Source organism: Chaetodon auriga, chromosome 12, assembly GCF_051107435.1.
Source record: "Chaetodon auriga isolate fChaAug3 chromosome 12, fChaAug3.hap1, whole genome shotgun sequence".
Taxonomy (NCBI): domain Eukaryota; kingdom Metazoa; phylum Chordata; class Actinopteri; order Chaetodontiformes; family Chaetodontidae; genus Chaetodon; species Chaetodon auriga.
Window position 1 is genome coordinate 8,790,202 of NC_135085.1, and position 20,329 is coordinate 8,810,530.

Genomic DNA, 20,329 nt, shown 5'->3' on the forward strand with positions numbered 1-20,329 from the left:
AATGGAAAGAGCGGGATTGGCGACGACAGCAGAGAAGCGCGGCATCCCATTGGCTGGACAGGTACAGGTTAGGCCTACCTGAGCCCGCCCCCTGTTTACATCCGTGCCATTTCAGCCGTTGTGAGTCATGCGGCACGGCTGCGCATCGCTGCAACAGAAGAGGCGGCTGCGCTCCTTCAGATCCCTGCAGTAGGAGCAGAAACCAGCTGTCGTAAATTACATAGGCTACCATTTCATACATGTTACAGGCCGTGGCAGTCATTTTATGCGCTGTGCTTTGTGCATATTAAACAGAGATGTGACAAGCCGCTTCCTTTATGACACTGACATTCTAGGCCCACGTTGAGCGCATAAAGCCCAGAAGGGTTTGCTGTAACTGGACAAAAAAAAAAAAAAAGTGTGACGCTCGGTCCCAGATTGTCACAGCAGGCCCAGGCTGGTGGAGGCTTTCATGCGGAAAGGACGCTGCCATTGTGCCTTAACCTCTCCCAGGACAACCTCTGTGTCAGATGACAAGTGTGTCTCTGCCGCTGGATGTGAGCATCCGCCTAACGGGAGATAATCTAAGAGGACAGATCTAATTCACTCTTCAGGCCCCTCTGCAAAGAGGTTGAAAAGAGATGTGATATGCATCAAGGAGATAACAGGTGAAGCTCTGTGTGCCATCCCCCATTTGACTGTGACAGTAAAATCTCATCGATTTAGTGAGTATTTGGCCTTTTCATTATGGTCAGGCCTCTGGAGAGGGCTCTAGTCAGCACACCATGTTGCAGTTAGCTGGAATATCACTAGGTGGCAGTAACGACCTAACCAATGGGCCCAAACACTCTGTGTCCTGGCCCAGTTGGTATTTGCTATTGTTCTAGAAAAAAATCTATTTTAGAAAGTATATCCAACCAGAGCTGAATCCTTTCAAAATATTAAGTAGCATAAATAGAATATAATCATTTCAGATGGAAATACAGCCGCAATCATGAGGAAAAGATCAAGTAGGCCTCGAAATATCTGATGGTCTTAATATTTCTGGTGAGGAGTAACTGAATGTGTCGTTCAGTTATTATGACTTATGAGTTATACTGACAGAAAAACTGACTGAACTGCTGTGGTTCATCCCAAGATCAACCCCTGTGACCTTCCCTGACGGAGAAAGGATGTGTAGAGGTATCCAGTAACATCAACATCAATCCAACACCTCTCCCTTTCATCTCCTGCCAAAGATCCGGTGTCCTGGGGTATCTAGGCCGTCAGGAGAGTTGGTCTCCAGGTCAGTAGTTAAGGTTTACAGATATAGGTGAGCCTGTTTTTAGACATGGCCTATCTACCTACAGCAGGGATGCCACTAAAATGAGGCCCTAGATGAGTCAGGGGCCTTGCAGCTAAAGAGGGTCCCAGGTCATTTCAGGAATCATACTTATTTATTGTGTCAGAACTCTTGATTATGTGTTTTTAAGGAGCTAAATATTCAAGGGATTCCCTTAGCACCTGCACTTTTAACTGAAAGCATCTGAATTTCAAGCAGATAAATCAGATTTATTTTCAGAGGTTGACATGGCACAGCCTCCTGTGTTATATATAAATAAAGTCTGGGATAAAGTCTATCTTATCTTATATACATGATATTAACACATTTCACTTGTAACAGTCTGAGATTAATGGCTGAACTCCAAATGCAGAACGCAGACAAATGAATAAGGGAATGGTAACAGGAAGTTATTGTCACAAAATCTGGATAATGTTCAAAAGGAGATGATCCACATTGATCCAGGCAAGGAGCAGGCAGGTAGGTGAAGTGAGTCAGCAGGTTCTCTGGGTCGTGGACTGGAGCTGGGCAGACGTGACAGGTCAGAGACACAAGGAGGTGATCCTGAGGCACAGAGGAAATAGTTTGAGTCACACAGACAAGGTGAACTTTGAAGCAACAAAGAGCACAAGAGCTAGCAAAGCAGCCGAGACTTGTTACCAGGCTGATAAGTGCAACAGCTAGTGAGGAGAACTGGGTCTTTATCCTGTTGTAGTTGATTGTGGATTCACTACAGCTGTGGTGGCTGATTGGCACTGACCGCAGGTGTAGGTGAACCGAGAATGCAGGGAAACGCCCAGTCCAGACACACATACACACACAAGGACAGACACAGGGAGAGACTGACATGACACGGAGTGGTATGGGAAACACAGGGAACACCAGCAAAGGGAGGAGGAAGGAGGCCTCCTGACTACGACTGTATAGGTTTGCCCTTGATCCTGGTATTGCATGAAACATGTAAAACACCACACATTCTACTTTTATGTATTTTAATTGCATGTTTTCACCTGAAGATGCCCCCTGACGATGAGCTGCTAAGCGAATACCTCAGGCAACAGAAGCCCAATAATGCAGAAGAGGAGGACCATCATGGAAGGACGAGCCCCTTCACAGCATGTGGCACCGGCAGATAGAGGAGGTAGCTGATATCAAGAACTTCTACCAGTGGCTAGAAAAGGCTGGACTGAAAGACAGCACAGAAGCACTAATCATGGCTGCACATGATCAGGCCCTCAGTGCGAGATCAATAGAGACAGGGGTCTTCCTCACCAGACAGGACTCCAGGTGCAGGCTGTGCAAAGGTGCTCCTGAGACAGTTCAGCACATAGTGGCAGAGTGTAAGACATTGGCAGGAAAAGCACACATGGAACGCCATAACCAAGTGGCAGGCATAGTGTACAAAAACATCTGTACTGAGTATGGGCTGGAAGCCCCAAGGTCAAAATAGAAGAGACCTCCTAAAGTGGTGGAGAATGACCGAGCCAAGATCCTGTGGGGCCTCCAGATCCAGACTAGATGGTGGTTGCGTGTAGAATGACGTTGCAGTTGTCTTACATGAGCAAATGATTTAGTACTTATTTGTTGTCTCGTGTTGCTTTGAAAACAAATTCATGACTAACAAATCTCCAAATTGTTTTTTAACCAATCAGTGCTACAAGTGTTAATAAAAAAATGTAAAAAAAAAAAAAAAAATTAAAGTCCTTCCTATGAGCTGTTTTTATTATTTTGTCTACTTTGGCCCATGTACAGTGCAGCGGATACCACAGCATTACAGATGTACAATATACCAGTGTGTGTGTGTGTGTGTGTCTGTGTGTCTGTGTGTCTGTGTGTGTGTGTGTGTGTGTGTGTGTGTGTGTGTCTGTGTCTGTCTGTGCGTGTGTGTGTGTATCTATCTGTCATTGTACATAGAGTATGTTTTGAATACGAGACAGATGGTGGAATGCTGGTGGAAAACAAATTATTGGCCTGAGGTCAAAGGGAGGCCAGGGAGCGAAATCAACATGTTGGTCCCCATGCACCGCTCCACCATTGCCTTGAATCATCCATTACCCATGCTTCATTGCAGCACTGTGTTTGGACAAGATGGCGCTGCCGCCTGCTCACCATGACTGAGCTGACTAAATGACCTTTACAGTGTCCGGTTTGAGCGGTACCAGAACATGAGCTGCAGTTGCACGTGAGCTCACAACAAGCAGTCACAGACAGAACTGCAGGCGCAGCTGTTGGATGTGATACAGCCTTACAGTTAAATCTGCTTAAAGGGAAAGAATTCAGTTGACCTTGCCCTTTCTTCCTTTCTCAAATAAGATTACAATGCCTCTGCGATGAGCTAAGGAGAGATACATGCGCTCCTGTCATTTCGAGATGAAAAGTCTCTGAGTTGTGAAGGTTACAAACTATTCATGGCTCAACTGTAGAAGGAAAATATTTGAATGGATAGACTCAGCTTTTTCCTCTTTTTAGCTAGTTTGGGTAGCCTGACGTGCATCACAGTGGAAGGGCTCTGTTGTTAAACTGTCATCAATGGAGGAAAAACAGTGGCCCCATTACGTAACACACACCTTTACAGAGCCCAGTCACATACTGCACAACACACACGAATACACACACACACACACACACACACACACACACACAGATGGAATGACAGTTTGAGTTGTGTGAATGTGCGTATTAGAACCGCTGGAATCCTGCAAACCCATACTTATAAAAACAACGTGTCTGGAGGGCAACGCTCTGACAGATATTACTGGAACTGCAATGAGCAGCAATTCCATTATTTTTACACAGTGTATTTAGATGATGTAATGCCACAAAAGAGAGAGACATTTGCTATGGAGAGTAGTTGAGACATAGAGATATGAAATATTTGCTTCAAAATATGACATATTCTTAAAAACCTCTAATTTTACATACACTCTGGCCCTATTTAAGGAGTAGAAGACAGACTGCTGAGTGCTCATTGTCAGTCAAACCAGTGCCACTTTGGTCTAGACTGAAATATCGTTACTAGACTATGTGTATATCCATTAAACCTGGTACAGACACCGATGATGAAGATGATGTAATGATCCCCTGATGGTTCATCTATGGCCATCATAAAGTCCTAATTTCACTTGGTCCAGATTTTGATTTATGATCAAATACCTGAAAAGCTAATATCATTCCCATCTGCCTCAGCAGATCACTTGTCAATCAGTCCTATCACATTTTCTTTCTTGATTTTTCGGAGTGGATGAAGTTTCTGTGGGTGATACTGATTTATTTTTCTCCTCGCCTATGGTGGCCGTCTCTTTTTATACCATCAAGTATCACTATTTACATAGTTTGGAAATCCCATAAATGGGCACCTGAATTTCCTGGAAAACTGCTTCATCCTGGGCAGTGAATCTGACGCCGCAGTGGTGGGCATCACGAGAAAGGCAACCCATAAAATCACAGATAAACATCGATCTTGTTTGTTCAGTCCATCCAACGACCACACTTTAAAAGGTGTTTATGTGCCATTTTTTTTGGTGACAAACAAGTTATAATTAGTGAACATTAGACTGCTGGTGGGCAGAATTTGTTACCATTTGGTGGGGCCAGGCTATTTAACAATCAATCTTCTCATCTAACTCAAATAGGCCTAAGTGCATTTCCCAAAATCTCAAACTGCCCCTCTAAGAATCCAGTGATTCTGCACATCCTAGCAAATCAAACTGATTTCCACTCAGTAACTAATAGCCCATTGGTTTATGCTGATGGCTTAACCATTACTGTCTCCACCACAACATCCTGGAGATACCTCAAGTCAAGGAAGTGATGACACTATTATTTCCTGATACCTAAGAGAACCACATCTCTTCCTGTGAGGCAGAGGACTCCTTGAAAAGACCTGCAAAAGACACCAATTGTTAAATAGGAAGCATCACTGCGGTGTTATGTCAGCTGCATCTGATCTGTTTGTGTGTGCGCCTGTCTTTGTTTTCACCAAGGACACTCTGGTGCCATGTCTGCATCAGTAATGAGAACCTCTGGTGTAACACCTGTACTGAGCTGTCAAAGACCAAACAACACCTACTGTGCTGCTGCGAGGCTGAGCGTTCGTGTGTGGAGGCGTGTGATCCACTGTGATTATACCCTCACAGTCACAGCAGACAGCAGGCCATTTTTAATGCTTTTCTCAAAAACACCTCAGCCTTCCCCCCCGCGGGCCCATTTACAGAACACTATAGAGTTATAAAGCTAATTATCATTCTGCCCCATCAATGGCTCACCATGAATCAAACATGAGTCATTTGAGTCTCTGCAGCTCACATCACAACATGTGCAAAGCCTCAAGATTGCCTCGCTCTCTTCTTCCCTTCTCTGTCTAATAAACTTGAACACACACAGACGTTCAGAGGAACACAGCTCAAGCTAATGCTAACCTGATCGCTGTTAGTACAGTGTCACCTATGTGTTGAGGTGGGAGGTTGTGTTCAAGGGTGTTAAATGGCTGAGTGCTCAATGCGCTTCTTGTGAGGGAATGCTTCATGTCTGTATTACACTGCACATCAACAAGGCAGTCTGGCACCCACGTAAACACACATTATGCAACACTTCACACCTGTAAATGCACATCTGGTGAGCCAGGGATGGTTCAGTGAGGGTGTAGCTCAAATTTGCTATTCATCAGCCACTGGAAAATGATGTTGTCATTGTCTTAATGACCCTGTGTGAGAGAACTGGCACATCATCTAAATTATTCCGAAGCCCTCAGTCCTGCTCTTAAAATAACTTACGCCTGACTTCCTCTGTATCTACAGTCACATTGTAGTGTATTCTGTGTACACAGTTTTGATTCTGACAATTTCATTTTCCACATGTCTGTCTTGATTCAGCAGTCGCAGTGTGTCTCTCATCTGTTTGGTTTTCATTATGTGATGTCAACGTCCTGAACAGCCCTCTCCACTGTTTCCTGTATTATGTAATTCATATTCAAACAAACGCAGCTTTTAACTGTCCCTTCAGAATTAAATAGTGGAAATCCTAAACTGCCAAGAATTCTGGGATTGTACTTTGGGAGGGTTTTTGAAATAACTTCCAAAATAACAAAATGTCTACTATTTTTCCTCTTTTCTCTCTTTCGCTGTATTACTGATCATTTTTTGTCAACTGACAGCTACATTTCTCCTATTTTTCTGAGAACGGTGTGCATGCCACAGTGAAGCTGCTGTCTGCAAGAACTGTTTTTGGAATCTATTTTGTGGTCCCTAAGATGGTGGTTCCCAACCTTGGGGTCAAGACCCCAAAGGAGTTCCTGGATAAATCCAAAGGGTCACAATCAAGACTTGAGAGATGAGAAACAAACTGAATATTTCTTTAACATGTTTGTTTTGTCTTACTTTCCTTTAATTTTTGCTTCCGTTCTCGTGAACTACCTTCACATTTTGGGTCTTTAAAAATCCTTCAAATATAACAGTCTAAATGAAGACAATCCCATTTTGTTGTTTCTCACTGGAAACTTCCATGTGCATGGCCTTCAGACTCTTTTTTTTTTTTTTTTTTTTTTTTTTTTAAACCATGAATAAAAATCTTACATTGATTCATAAGTTTTGTATGTTTGTCTGACATCACCCCAGCTGACAGATCGGGTATGACACACAATCTACACACACAATCCACAAAGTACCCTGGAAATCCAAAACCCACTTCAATGGCTGTGTGCAGATGGGCCAGCTAAGGGTAGCTGTTGTTGAAATGTCATGACAGCGTTCCACCTAAAAAATCTTATTACTATACTATGTTAAAAGAAAGAAAAGGTCTTACATTCATCATTTGGACAGGTGATGAAAATGTCAGTGCTGTGTTTCCAACTTGTTTCCATTACACCCAAGTGACAAAAAAAGGGTTTTGGAGGTTTAAACAAAGATTTCTTAGTGGTGGCTAGACATAACAAGCTCTTCTTTGTGCAGTCAAATATTGTTTGAAACCTACAAAACTTTATTTTAAGTTTTAGTGAAGAACACAAAGTTTTCAGATGTCATTTATGTCTGACTCAAGTTTGGTTCAATGTGTCCAAATGATGTACAAGACATGTAGAATAGTTCAATCTGATGAAATGTTATAGCCATAAAACCATGTCATGATATGACGTCTTGGTTTTGTATATTTTATGCAGTGAAAATGCAGAACGGCTTCAATGAAAAGCCAGCTGATTCTGAATATGATGCTATCAGACAGTGTGGAATAAAGAATAAAGCAACTTCAGGAGGTTCAGTCCTACATACTAGAAAATGTGCTGCATATGAATGTGACCACAGAAAAGCGTGAGGGACAAAAGCACTGGAACACACTTTAAGAACCATCATGCATGTTGAGCATTTCAACAGACAGACAGTGAGTCCCGTCTCCCAGTAGAGCCACATCAGCATATAGAAGGAATGCATGTGGAAGAGGTTGTGTGATCCCCTGTTCCCTTTTCACAGGTTGCCTGAGTCGTTATGTTACATAAGAAAAACACACCTCAGTGGTAAAAACCTTGTGGAATACTGGTGACTTTCCACTGGCCATAAAACAGACAGGTTAACTAGGCAGCAGACGGATGATGTGGAACCAAACACAGATGTGTGCTGCAAGCTGCTTTTCAGGGTACACTGGTTTATTGCTGTTTGTATTTGTATTAAATATTTTGTCACAGAGGGCAGTGGAGGAGAACTGAGAGTGCTACCAGTTCATAACTGAGAGTAATGACCTTCACACCCCCAGAGACCAAAAAAACATTATATTTTCTTTTGCACACTAACAATGGGTCCACTTGTGTTGGTGACAGAGTCGCTCTTTCCCCTTCTCTGTTCAGGTATCACATGCTGACAGCTGGAACACAGGAGAGGGAAAAGACAGATTTTGATAATCAAAAGGATTAGTTTCCACTATAAGGTGTCCAGTCAGATAAAAATCCATGTTTGTTTGTTTGTTTTTTTTAATGCTTGCTTAATGCTTGTTGCATGGCTCCAGGGGATTGGCATGTTGGTTTATCTTTTTTGGCTGGTCGGTCAGTCAGTCCACCACTTCAGATTGATAGCAGAAAGTAAAATACATGTCATGCACACACCTTTTTCTGTAGATTGTGGAATTTTTGAGGGCACTATTTAATGGATAGATTTACACACTGGCAGTTCCCTCAAGTAAAATGGCAGACAGTGAACATGGTGCACTATATAGTAAAGGCTGCAAAGCTGTCGGTGTGTGGCTTCATGTGGGTTTGGTAGGAAGAAAGGAGAGCAACCACGAGATGGGTGCTTTTCATTATGCTAACATGACTCCTCGCTTCCCTCAAGCTCTCCCTTGTGCAAGGAGACACCTATGTCTCCTCGCTCCAAAAGTCTCCTTTTCCCTCATTCCTTGTCTCCTCATGGTGCATTTAAGGGATGGACAACCCTCCATGATGGCAGAGGGGGAACAATGTCTGGGAGAAAGGATGTGAGGAAGCATAAGTTGGCATAATTGAAAGCACCCCATGTCTCCATTCCTAGCCAGACTGCCAGCCTATCCTCTTGTACCAGACATCCTTTCCAGATGCACAGAGGGGAGAAGAGTACAAGTGAGCTCTCAGGTCTTCTGATGGACCAGGTTGCCTTGCTGTTGAACCCGGTTGGTGAATGTTGGCTTCAGATTCCCAGATTCCCACACCCTCACTCTCGATGCCCAGATTTCACCTCATACCCAGGTCATAAACGGAGATTACGGTTAATCACAGGGTGGTTTAATAGTAAAACCATCAGTTACGGAGGAAGTAATCAGCACAGCAGCTGACAGCCAGTAGACACATAAAGAGATGCTGTCCAGTCAAAACAACCTGCAGAGACATACCAAGTGTTGAGACGCAATGAAAGAATGCTCCACAGGAAAAAACAAACATCAAACTGTGTATTTTTCCACTGATACTGTGTGATTTTCACTTTGTTTGCCACTTTCAGTGCACCTCACACACGTGGATCTCTACACGCTGCACACCCCCTAAGTTATTTCCCTCCCTGCCACACTCCTCATCCCCTCCCACTCTCCGACAGTTAACTGTATAAATATCCTACTCTAAGCATTGCTGGGATTCAGACACTGACCTGCACTGACCAGGGATACTCGGGTGGGAAGAGAGCAGCTAAAGAAAGAGAGAAAGAATATAAATCTAGCGCAGACAGTCTCTACTGAACAGTTGCATCCCTACAAATTTCCCCAAACCAGAATCGACTCTCACCCTCCAGAATGTGGCTCCAGGTGTTTTTCTTGTGTCTGTCCTGCTTAACCCTGTCGAACCAAAGCCAGGAACAAGACCAAGCCTCCTTCCACCGCAGCAATGACCACGCTGGACGCTGCCACTACACCTTCACCGTGGCCAGTCCAAAGGAGTCCAGCTGCCCTGGAAGCAGCATGAAACCAGAGATGGATGAAGTCTTGTCCCGGCTCACTCTGCTGGAGGCTTTGGTCAGCCGGTTCATAGCAGGAGTGGACGGAGGGGTCGGGACTGGTGCCGGAGCTAACGGTGAGGAGGGTCTCCAGGCAGCTTACTCCCAGGTTACAGGGGAAAGGAACCAGCTGCAGCAGGACAAGGAGCGCCTGAACAGGCAGGTCCAGGAGCTGCAGAGGAGGCTGGATGAGCTGAGTCAGGAGGCAGAGAGCCTCAGGCAGAAACCCTGCAAGCAGACACACACCTCAGGAGGATCTCAGCGTGAAAACAGACCTGCCAGTGGTACGTACATCAGTGAGCAAAAGGAAAACACACAAATAGACAGCTTCAACTCTTTTAATCAATTGTGTGCCCAAAAGAGCACATTTTCTCTTTACAACAAAAATGTGTTGAGGCCTCCAGTAAGTTCTATTTTGGGGAAGCTGAATGGAAAATAAAGATATTTTTCTGCAAATTTTGCTGCTCATCTGTGTTGATGCTTCTTTTGGTTAAACATCTTTGTGGTTGACTTAGGCTATGAAAACTCTATTGGGACAGCAGGTCAGGTTGCAGTTAGCTGTCCCAGGCTGAGTAAGGGGATTGGAATTTACAACACAGACTCTTCTTTTATGGCTTCGTCACTCATGCATGTCTGTTTATGTGCCTGTGATCATTTTCAGGAGAACAGCAGCAGGGGCTCAGGGGGAACCTGCTGTGCTCTGAGACAAATAAATAAGACACTTAGGCTTTGATGTCTGTGTGTTGGGACTGACTATGGTTTTACTGTAGCTTACTACTAATATATACAGAAATTGTCTGTTTTTTTTTGTCATGTTCTACTAAAAATTTCTTCCCAGTCTGTACTTTTGTCTTATGCAAATTCTTCACTCTGTCTCCCTAAGACCCTGCATATGATTTTGGGAATGGTGCATACCAGGAGATGAAGGCTGAGGTTACAGAAGTTCCAGCATCCCACCTCATTCCCGAAAGAAATGACAACTTCACAGGTACGGTTTGGGTTTTCCTGATGCTGACGTAGCTGCTCTAACTGACCTAGTGGTGTGGTGTTGGTGCAAATGAATGCATTCAAAAGCTTTATAAATGCATAAGACATAGAATGAAATCTCTTTTTTCTCCAGGCTGTGGAGAGCTTCAGTCAGTGGGAGATCCCGTGTTGCACAGGAAGGCTGACAGTATCACTGGGAAGTATGGAATGTGGCTGCAGGATCCCGAGCCCCAGGGCCCTCACTACACCAACAAGACAGTGTGGAGGATTGACACAGTTGGTAAAGATGTCCGTCAGCTCTTCGCATACGAAGACATGGAGCAATTCTCTCGTGGTTTCCCTATGAAGGTGCTGGTCCTGCCAGAGCCTGTGGAGAGCACAGGGGCTACCGTGTACCGCGGCTCCCTCTACTACCAACGCAGACGCAGCCGTACCCTGATCCGTTACGACCTGGCCTCTGAGAGCCTGGCATCACGTCTTGATTTGCCTCATGCTGGCTTCCATGGCCAGCATCCTTACTCCTGGGGTGGCTACACTGACATCGACCTGGCGGCGGACGAACAGGGCCTGTGGGCCATCTACAGCACAAACAAGGCGAAGGGTGCAATCATTATTTCCCTGCTGGACCCTGAGAGCCTGGAAGTGAAGAAGAGCTGGGAGACCAACATCAGGAAGAACACAGTGGCCAATGCTTTCATGGTATGCGGACGTCTGTACACAGTGGCCAGCTACACCACGCTGAACACCACCATCAACTATATGTTCGACACGGCCACCAGCATGGGGCGTGCTGTTGCTGTGCCCTTCAAGAACAAGTATCATTATAACAGCATGGTGGACTACAACCACGCCCAGAGGAAGCTGTACGCATGGGACAACTACCACATGGTCACTTATGACATCAGACTGGGCAGGACCAGCCATGGCAGCAGCTAAAGAGGACACAGAACTGAATGAGATGAAACATAAAATCATTTGCATTGTCCTGAGGTCATCTATGTGTTTTGCATCACTAAAATCTATTTTTTCTATTTCTATTGTAAATGAGATCTATTATGGCAACAGAAATATATCGTTAAAGCTGATTAACATAGCTATGAGCTCCTAATGATCTCAGACACAGTAATCATAGTTTAGAATCGTGATTGTTTTTTTTTTAATCTGTCAAAAATGTTTGTGTTATTTAAGTTCTCAATAAAACATTTAAAAAAAGACACACGTGCCTGTTTATGTCATTATTTGGTTTGCAGTTTAATCTCAGATGGTCACATCTTTTACTAACAATGAGCAGACATGTGCTGCCTGTCCTCTATAATGAGAATATGAAGCACGTATGGAGAGTGTGGACGGTGTATCAAAGCACACTGCATGAACACACAGATGACAGTCACCTAATTCAGGTTTTTGTTCAAATTTATCCATTTGTTACTAAAACACAGAATTTCTCCAAAACATTGTTTCTCCACACTCACCATCTTACATAATGCTCAGTTTTTCTTAGTTTAGTTTAACTGATGAATTGATTGTCTGAATGTAGTGTATTACAAAAAATGCACATGCAACATAAGAAACTAGGCTAACTAATCTGCAATTAAAGCTTTATAGCAATCATAACATTTGTGCACACTCCACTGACGGAGTGAACACTGTGATATCATGGTGACTGTGCATGCCTAATGTGTATTTAGTGTGTGCACAGTATCTTCTCCGGTGCAGTGAGACTCCGGTTGTATGCTTGTATTAAATGTGTATGAAATGTTTGCTTTGTGTGTTTTAGAAAAGTCCTTATATCATTATATATGGTCTCAGTATAATAATACTGAACTATGTCAGCCATTGAACCAGGGGCTGGCTGTGGCCTATCACATACTGTAAGTAACCAAGTGCCACTGACCTTTGAGCTGAGCTGAGCTTACCTATATTTTCATATTCATTCACAAATTCAGTCCACCATGGCTCCAGAAGGTCATGAAACACACATGGTACCAGGCGCCACTTTTACCAGTTAAAATGTGTAACAGTTTCACCTGCCCATTTATGTTATAGTATAAATGCCGCTTTTGTGGCCCTTATAGGTATAACCCCTGTATCACAGAGCCTCATGCATCATGCTACAGTCTGTGATTGTGAAAGCACCTAATGAAAGTAAACTTTACCTGAGACGACCTAAAGTATAGTAAGTGGACTGTTCAGTTCACTGTTCTGCAAACAGTTATGCACGTTATATAGTTTGTATTAAATCAGCACCTTAATGCCTGCTTTTTGGTGGTTAGCTAATTAGCCTATGCTAATTATAACTGAGGCTAGAGGGCCTTGTTGAACGCTAATTAGCATTTAAGCTAGTATGTTAGGTAGTTGTTGGAAGCTAGTTGTTGATGCGATGTTTTGGTGACACTTTAGGTCCCAAATTATGGTGTAATTATGGGATATCAATGGAACACTACTGGGTACCTGTATGTGTAAGTACTGACGAAAAGGACAAGAGGTTAGGGAATAAAGGGAAACAGCTTTTGTGTTTAAGAGAGACTTTTTAATTACTGATTACCCATGTGATTAAGGTGCAGTTATGTCATCACTTGGTAGCATGTCAGGAAAAAATGAGAAAACAGGGTGCAGTGTTATTGCAGTTATATTAGTTATAGTATCACCTAATTTATTTTCAAATGACGATACACTTACAAAATATATTCTTTAGATTTTTAAATGTGGAGTGCTTTCTATTATGAAGACAGTGAACATTGTAATAGCTGCTGGAGAACAACACTTGGCCAACAACACAATGTTATGTGCATATTTTCAACATGATGATGATGAAATCTTGGGAAAGAGTAATGTCCATCTGGCATCCCATAGGATCCATCTGATGATTAAAACTGATGTTTGAGAAGAACCCAGAACAGCTTTTGTGATCCATCACATCATGATCAGCCAAGGTAATGACTTACCGTTACGTTTAACTATCACTGAGACAAAGCTCTGAAAATGTGGGTGAAAGCTTCCTTATTGTAAGTAACCCCCTCTTCTCCCTTTTTACACAGTAACTACAGGGTAGTTTACCAAACCACACACACACATTCACACCTCACCTGCATTATGACTGACACATGTGTAAGGTTTAAGGACTGTGAGCAGTTTGTGGCTATGTACCTGAGGCCATAAGCCTCAGTGTGATCACAGGTCCAGTCTCTGTGTCCTGACCTGACACCCCATGTTGATGAAAAACTCCTGAACCTGCTCCATCCATGTGCACAAGCCCACATGTTGCCATTGGCGACCATTTTCTTATTATGCACTGCCCTCTGTAGACAACTGTTTGCACCTGCATTATGCACACACAGTTTATTCTGCTTCAATCATGCACTGGCAGAAGGACTTGTCTACTCTCTGGTTTATCAGTTTAAATGCAAAACAACAAAAAAAACCCACCTCGTGTTAACATAGTTTACTTTGGAATTTGCACTGGCATGTTAAAGATGGTGGTTGGCAGCACAGATTAACAACACTGTAAGAGGAGATGGGCTGTATTATAATAATAGTCAGGAGACTCAGAAGCAGCAGCTGATGGAAACTTCGGCGAGTGTGAGTTGACTGCCCCCTCACCAGTGTTCACACAAACACAGTGAACCCACTGTGGATTGTTTCAGCTCATTACAAAACCACAAAACCCTTGTGTGACACTGTGCCACCATATGCTGAGGTGAAATTCTAACTTTACCAGGAAGCACTGTGGCAGTGGCATTTACATTTAGTAGATAAGCTTTCATACTCAACCACAAGCACACTGGCTGTCTTGGTAACATGCAAAACTCCATCTGTAAATGGTACACAGGTTATTTTAACTGGCTTTTTTATTAAAAAACGTTTTAATGAAATTCATTTGGTATTGTAAGTCCATGCATCATTGACACCATTGTGCAAACAAGCTGCATGTGAATTTTAATAGGATTTGTTACAACTCACCGGTGACTATCCATCTATTCAATATTTCCTTCATTCTTTAAAAAAAAAATGAAAGAGAACACAAACAGATACAAATAAAAACAGATAAACAAAATATGAGCTTACTGAAGTAACTTTGATACAATCCAAAAAATAATAAAGTTCACTTTTTATAACAGCAGGGAATTTCTGTTTTAAACACACTCATGCTACACATTTTGCCCACACACACAGTTCCATCAAACTTAGTGTTTCCAATCAGCCGTCAAGAGTCCACCGTAAACCCTGTTGAGTCTCTCTCTCAGTCGCATGAGCAGTAGGTCCTGCAGGCAGTCCCAGGTCACCCACAACCTTTCAACCAGACTGTAGTGGCAGTAGCCCATAGCCAGGCCAAAGCCCACATCTGTCACATAGTGTCTGGCAAGCAGCAGCCGGGACAGGCTCACCAGGGCGGCCCAACCCACCACCAGGACCCGCATGGAGGCCGTGTCCACCAGCTGGGCGAGGAGGAATCGGGCACACATGGCCGCCCGTGTGGCGTGGCCCGAGGGGAAGGAGTAGCGCTCCACAAAGAAGGTGGAGAGGATGTCAGAGCGGTTCTGGGCAGGCCTGCGACGTCTGACCAGAGTCTTAACAACTCTGACCAATAGTAGGTCCAACAACAGAGCTGTGAGGAGGAAGGAGAGAGACACAACACAGGTTCTAAGACATCTCTCTACAACTCCAACTCTACAACTCTCAATAAATGGATATTCTTAGTAACTACTGGCTTTATTAATGGTTATCACTTACAAGTGCTTTATGGATCAGTTATTAGCCATTAATAAGAACAAGCTTTTGTGGAAAATCCCCTTGGCTGGTGTCTATCGTTTTTATTTGGTAATAATGCTGTTTGAAAAGTTGGTTATGCAAAAATAAAAGTTCACGAGTTTCTCACTTTTGAATAGGCCATCAAATCTGCAGTTATAAATGTTTAAGAATCATTAATAAAGTGATTTATGAAACACTTGACCTCATTAATAGCTCTTTGGTGTGTAGCATGTAAGAACGGTTATACTTGTCCAGCATGTGGCATCCTATATGCTATTATGTGCCAAAAATACCCCGACAGCACCATACGGTATAACTGCACAGGGCTTGATCTCAGAGCTGTCAGTCATCGAATATAATCTACACATGCAAATAAAGCTTCAGCCATGTCGCGTGCATGTCTCTCAGTGGCAACAGATGCCATCAGCTGAGCTCAGAGGAGAAAACTTTCCATGGCTGGTGCCGTTTCTCGCTCGGTGACGGGGACGCACAGCCTGTAGCTCTACTAATTTGACACTTGGGTGGACTGATGCGGCTTTGGACTGTTATATGTTGCGCTGTTTCAAAGGCCATTAACATTAAGCAGCTCAACAAAGCCATTTATATGCACTGCCAGAGGCTTCACTTCAGCGATGGCACTAATGTGCGTAATAACGCATCGGTTTAACCCGCAGCGAATGTGCCAAATGTAAAGGTGCGCACACAGCGGACACCTAAATGATAGCAGGTTGATAGATCATCATTGACTCATGCTGAAAATTTCCAAAAATGCTGGAAATTTTGTAAATACCGGCTACACCATATGAACAATTTTAATTAGCTGTAAACCCTGGATGGCCGTTTTAAGAAGCATAAAATCAATTATTTGACTGCAGGAATGTAAACTAATGCTGGCATCTGTAACCCTACTTGAGTCATCCTTGATAACCCAAATTCAGAACAATCGCCACACATTCACTCACCCAGGGCCAAGTTCAGCATGACCTCCTGCTCCTGCGCGCTCTCTCCCCGGAGCAGAGTGTACACGGTGCCGATGAGCCACGGGATGACATGCCCAGAGAACTCCACCAGCCGCACCAGGGGCCGTATGCTGCCCCATGGAGACTCCTCACAGGCGCACACCCCGAGCCGCTTGGACAGCCACAGATCTATCGCTAGCAAAAACCGGAGCGTTATGGTGAACATGGGCTGGCTCAGACTGACGGGAAAGTCTTCAGCTTGCGCTCCAGAGGAAAGGTAAGAGCAGCTGGAGCCCCTGCGGCGGACATGGCCCTCAGATGATGCCCGGTTTGCACACCCAACTCCACGGCAACTATTCCGTCTGGACGTCGAAGAGGACATTTTCGTTTTGACAAAGCAATCTAACCGCCCTTCTTTCTCGACCACCAGTGCCCTCGAACACTTTAATCCTGCTGCGCTCAGACGCAAAACATCCTGCAAACTGGAAAGTCCAGACACAGGGGTTAAACATGCCACTGGTTCAGAACTGGACTGCTCTGGTCACGTGGTAACATTTTGCTTCTTGGTATTAAAGTAGAATTGACTTTTAAATCTATGATGTAGTGGAACTTTTGGAACAAATGCACTGCTTCTACACTGTAAATGCTGTTGTTAACTCTCTGATCAAATTGGTTAACAATACACACTCTAGAGGAGACGTGTTTCAGTGCTGCACTCTCATAAAAAATCGAAATCTTTGGAAGGAAACTGTGCCGCACGCGCGCGTAAATTGGCAATTTGGAAACCTTGCGTCAATCGATCAAAACGCGCCCTGAACGCACCTTACGCGTCAGAGCACTCAGTGATATGCTGTCCCGTGCACTTTACAGATGCATAGAGTATCCTGTTCATAGTGAAAGTTCCGCCTCCTCTTATTCTTACTCTGTCATCAGAACGGCTGCGAACAGACGGAAGACCCTCACGACCACACTGAATATGCCGGGACTACTGCTCGGAGATGTGTTTCCTGATTTCGAGGCGGACACCACCACTGGCAAAATTAAACTCCACCAATTTCTTGGTGATTCGTGAGTAGGCTGATTAAATATGGTTATTGTCTTTGATTATTGCTTCGCAGACAATTCAGTTCACACACACACTCACAGAGAGACAGAGCTTGCCTCCAGTTCCTGCTTTCTCATTTCTGTTATACACCTTTGACGGTAATGCAGACATCATTTCACCTTTAAAGCTATAATAGTGGCATTGTGGCCTGTAGGTACATGTGTCATTATGATCAGAAATGTCTTGATCAGACACTGAGATGATCAAATCAGAGAAATTAAAAGCAGCAGTGAGATGACCAGGTGGGGAGGTCAAACCTAACATCCCTCCAACTTGTTGAAGGTGCACACATTGCTGACTTAGTCCCCCTGTCATTATTTCTGAAAAATTGGGTTCACACAGAGGCCACATCCTGTCAGTTTGAGGTCAGCTACAGATCCGCATTCATCCTATTGTGCAATGATCAAAATATTAAGAGGTGAATGTCTGATGAGAGGAGAGCGAGCCAGATTAAAACTTCAGATTGCATCTCATTGCAGAAGCACTGACCCTGACATCATGCCTGACACAGCCTCGCTAATGTCTCTTTTCATTCCAGATGGGGAGTCCTGTTCTCCCACCCCAAAGACTACACCCCTGTGTGCACCACGGAGCTGGGTCGAGCTGCCAGACTGAGCAGCGAGTTCAGTAAACGGGACGTCAAGATGATCGCCCTGTCCATCGACTGCCTTGAGAATCACCACGGCTGGATCAAGGTGTGACAGCTGCAGCGACGCATCCGGACCTAAGAAGCTTCTACTTTTCAAGCAAATTTAGCCCAGAGTTAACATGGACATCTTTCCATCCTGTGAACTGCACATTTCAAATTTGAAGGTTTTATGTGGCATAAAACCTTCAAATTTTACAAGACAAGCTGTGTTTGATTCTACTAGATTATTTCACATTGGATAAACACAGGTTGAGTGAAGAACTGGACAAGATGGTATGGTCAATAACACCAGTTTGAATAAGCACCAGCTGCAGCCACAGAAAAGTCACAGACATTGGTTGTTAATCAAGTTCAAATTAGTATATTGAATATCTAACCCATTTTAATAGCAATCCTAAAGCCAAATCCTGTTTTTTTCTTCCCATCTTTATTTCCATCAATGTTCCCTTTGCTGTGTGTGCTGCACTACATGTTTCCTTTAATTATTTTTATCATCATATATTTTATCATTATCTAAATCTAGATGTTCCTGTAAGACAACAGAGCTCCATCAGAGTATCACTCTGTGGACATAATGATCTAAGGGACTTGTGTCTCTGTACTAACCAGGACATCCTGGCTTACAACTGTGACGACTCTTGCTGCTCGCTGCCCTTTCCCATCATAGCAGACAGTAAACGGGAGCTGGCAGTGGCCCTGGGCATGCTGGACCCTGATGAGAAGGACAAAGATGGCATGCCGCTCACTGCCCGCTGTGTAAGTCTTCACAATCAACATCCACTTCTCATATTTTATGGGGCAGCATTCGAGCTTAATATGTTATCAGCTCTCATGCCTACAGAGAGTAACGATTAACCCTCCCTGGCTCTACCTGTGTCTCTGTTTGTGTGCAGGTGTTTATCATTGGCCCTGACAAAAGGCTGAAACTGTCATTCCTTTATCCTGCCACCACTGGACGCAACTTTGATGAGATTTTAAGAGTGGTGGACTCACTGCAGATCACAGCAGGAAAACGAGTAGCCACACCAGCAGACTGGAAGGTATGTCACATGTTTGAAAGCGACGGTCTACAGACAGTGGAAGCATAACTCGACCTGAGGCAACATAGATTAACCTGCATCCGTCTGCCTTCAGCCTGGCGACTGTGTGATGGTCCCTCCCAACATGTCTGAGGAGGAGGCGGCATCTTTGTTCCCAGATGGCGTCTACACCAAAGACCTGCCCTCTGGAAAGAAGTACCTGCGCTACACACCCCAGCCATGAACAGTGCAGAGACAGCACTGATGTTCAGCATTCACTTCTGTCACGCAGACTGGACCTGCTGGTTTTTGTCTCCACCAGGTGGATAAACAAGTCAGCAGGCATACCAGCTGTGAATCAGTCCCTGACAAAATGTATGAAATGAAAAGTAATGCCTCAAAGAAAATAAAGGCTTCTCTAATGTAGACATTGTGCGGTGTGCACGGCTCCAGTAATAAAGCCTGCACCGTATGGCTTACTTCTCCAAAGGGGGAATGTTTTGGAGAGGGTAGAAGTTTGCAAACTGGATATTTTTTTCATATTGATGATAAAATATTTAATCTAGTAATGCGGTTTTGGTACTTTTACTTTTCTACTAATTTTGGTACTCCTTTGTCTGACCAATGCAAGAGGAAGTGGTTTATGGTGCCATTTGCACAGAGCACAACCTAGTGACAGCATGTGATACTATTTCCACTGCCTGGGTTTTCTTTTTATCTGACAGATTTCCTTCATTAAACACAGTTACAATTAATTTGTTCTCGTACTCGTCGAATTGACCACTTTCATATAATCGATTACAATAACGCTGCATTAGTTTTGCCAGGGCAAACTAATTTCACTGAAATTCTTGTGGATTTACTGGATTTGTAATCTAATGGTTGCGAATTTCACCTGCGTTGTACAATAAAAGCATTCATGTTGCTCATTTTTGACCATAAGTTTTAAACTAAAGACTTGTGTTCTGGACACCACCTTTTGTTCTGTTCGAAGGCGGCTGTTAACTCAGCTGTGCAGGATTTGGTGTGTGCCCCCCCCCCCCCAGCCCCTGGGTCGGCAGCATCAGTGAAGAGCTTATCAAGTTTGATCCTGGAAGCTGCTGGCAACAGGCTCCTCTGTGACCAG

General features: G+C 43.9%; 3 protein-coding genes across 3 annotated transcripts; 2 read left to right on the top strand and 1 right to left on the bottom strand.

Annotated features, from left to right (window-relative positions):
- Positions 1–9,535: 9,535 nt before the first annotated feature.
- On the top strand, positions 9,536–11,748 carry LOC143329860 (myocilin-like). The gene is made up of 3 exons (XM_076745978.1): positions 9,536–10,019; positions 10,619–10,723; positions 10,856–11,748. The coding sequence occupies exons 1-3, from the start codon at positions 9,536–9,538 to the stop codon at positions 11,656–11,658; spliced, it is 1,392 nt and encodes a 463-aa protein (XP_076602093.1). The 3' UTR covers positions 11,659–11,748.
- A 2,862-nt stretch (positions 11,749–14,610) lies between these two features.
- LOC143329699 (polyisoprenoid diphosphate/phosphate phosphohydrolase PLPP6-like) lies at positions 14,611–16,822 on the bottom strand. The gene is made up of 2 exons (XM_076745710.1): positions 16,434–16,822; positions 14,611–15,328 (listed from the first exon to the last, which is right to left on the bottom strand). The coding sequence occupies exons 1-2, from the start codon at positions 16,810–16,812 to the stop codon at positions 14,907–14,909; spliced, it is 801 nt and encodes a 266-aa protein (XP_076601825.1). The 5' UTR covers positions 16,813–16,822; the 3' UTR covers positions 14,611–14,906.
- Positions 16,823–17,388: 566 nt separating this feature from the next.
- On the top strand, positions 17,389–19,770 carry LOC143329566 (peroxiredoxin-6-like). The gene is made up of 5 exons (XM_076745535.1): positions 17,389–17,498; positions 18,074–18,230; positions 18,794–18,940; positions 19,078–19,224; positions 19,319–19,770. The coding sequence occupies exons 1-5, from the start codon at positions 17,407–17,409 to the stop codon at positions 19,445–19,447; spliced, it is 672 nt and encodes a 223-aa protein (XP_076601650.1). The 5' UTR covers positions 17,389–17,406; the 3' UTR covers positions 19,448–19,770.
- Positions 19,771–20,329: the final 559 nt, after the last annotated feature.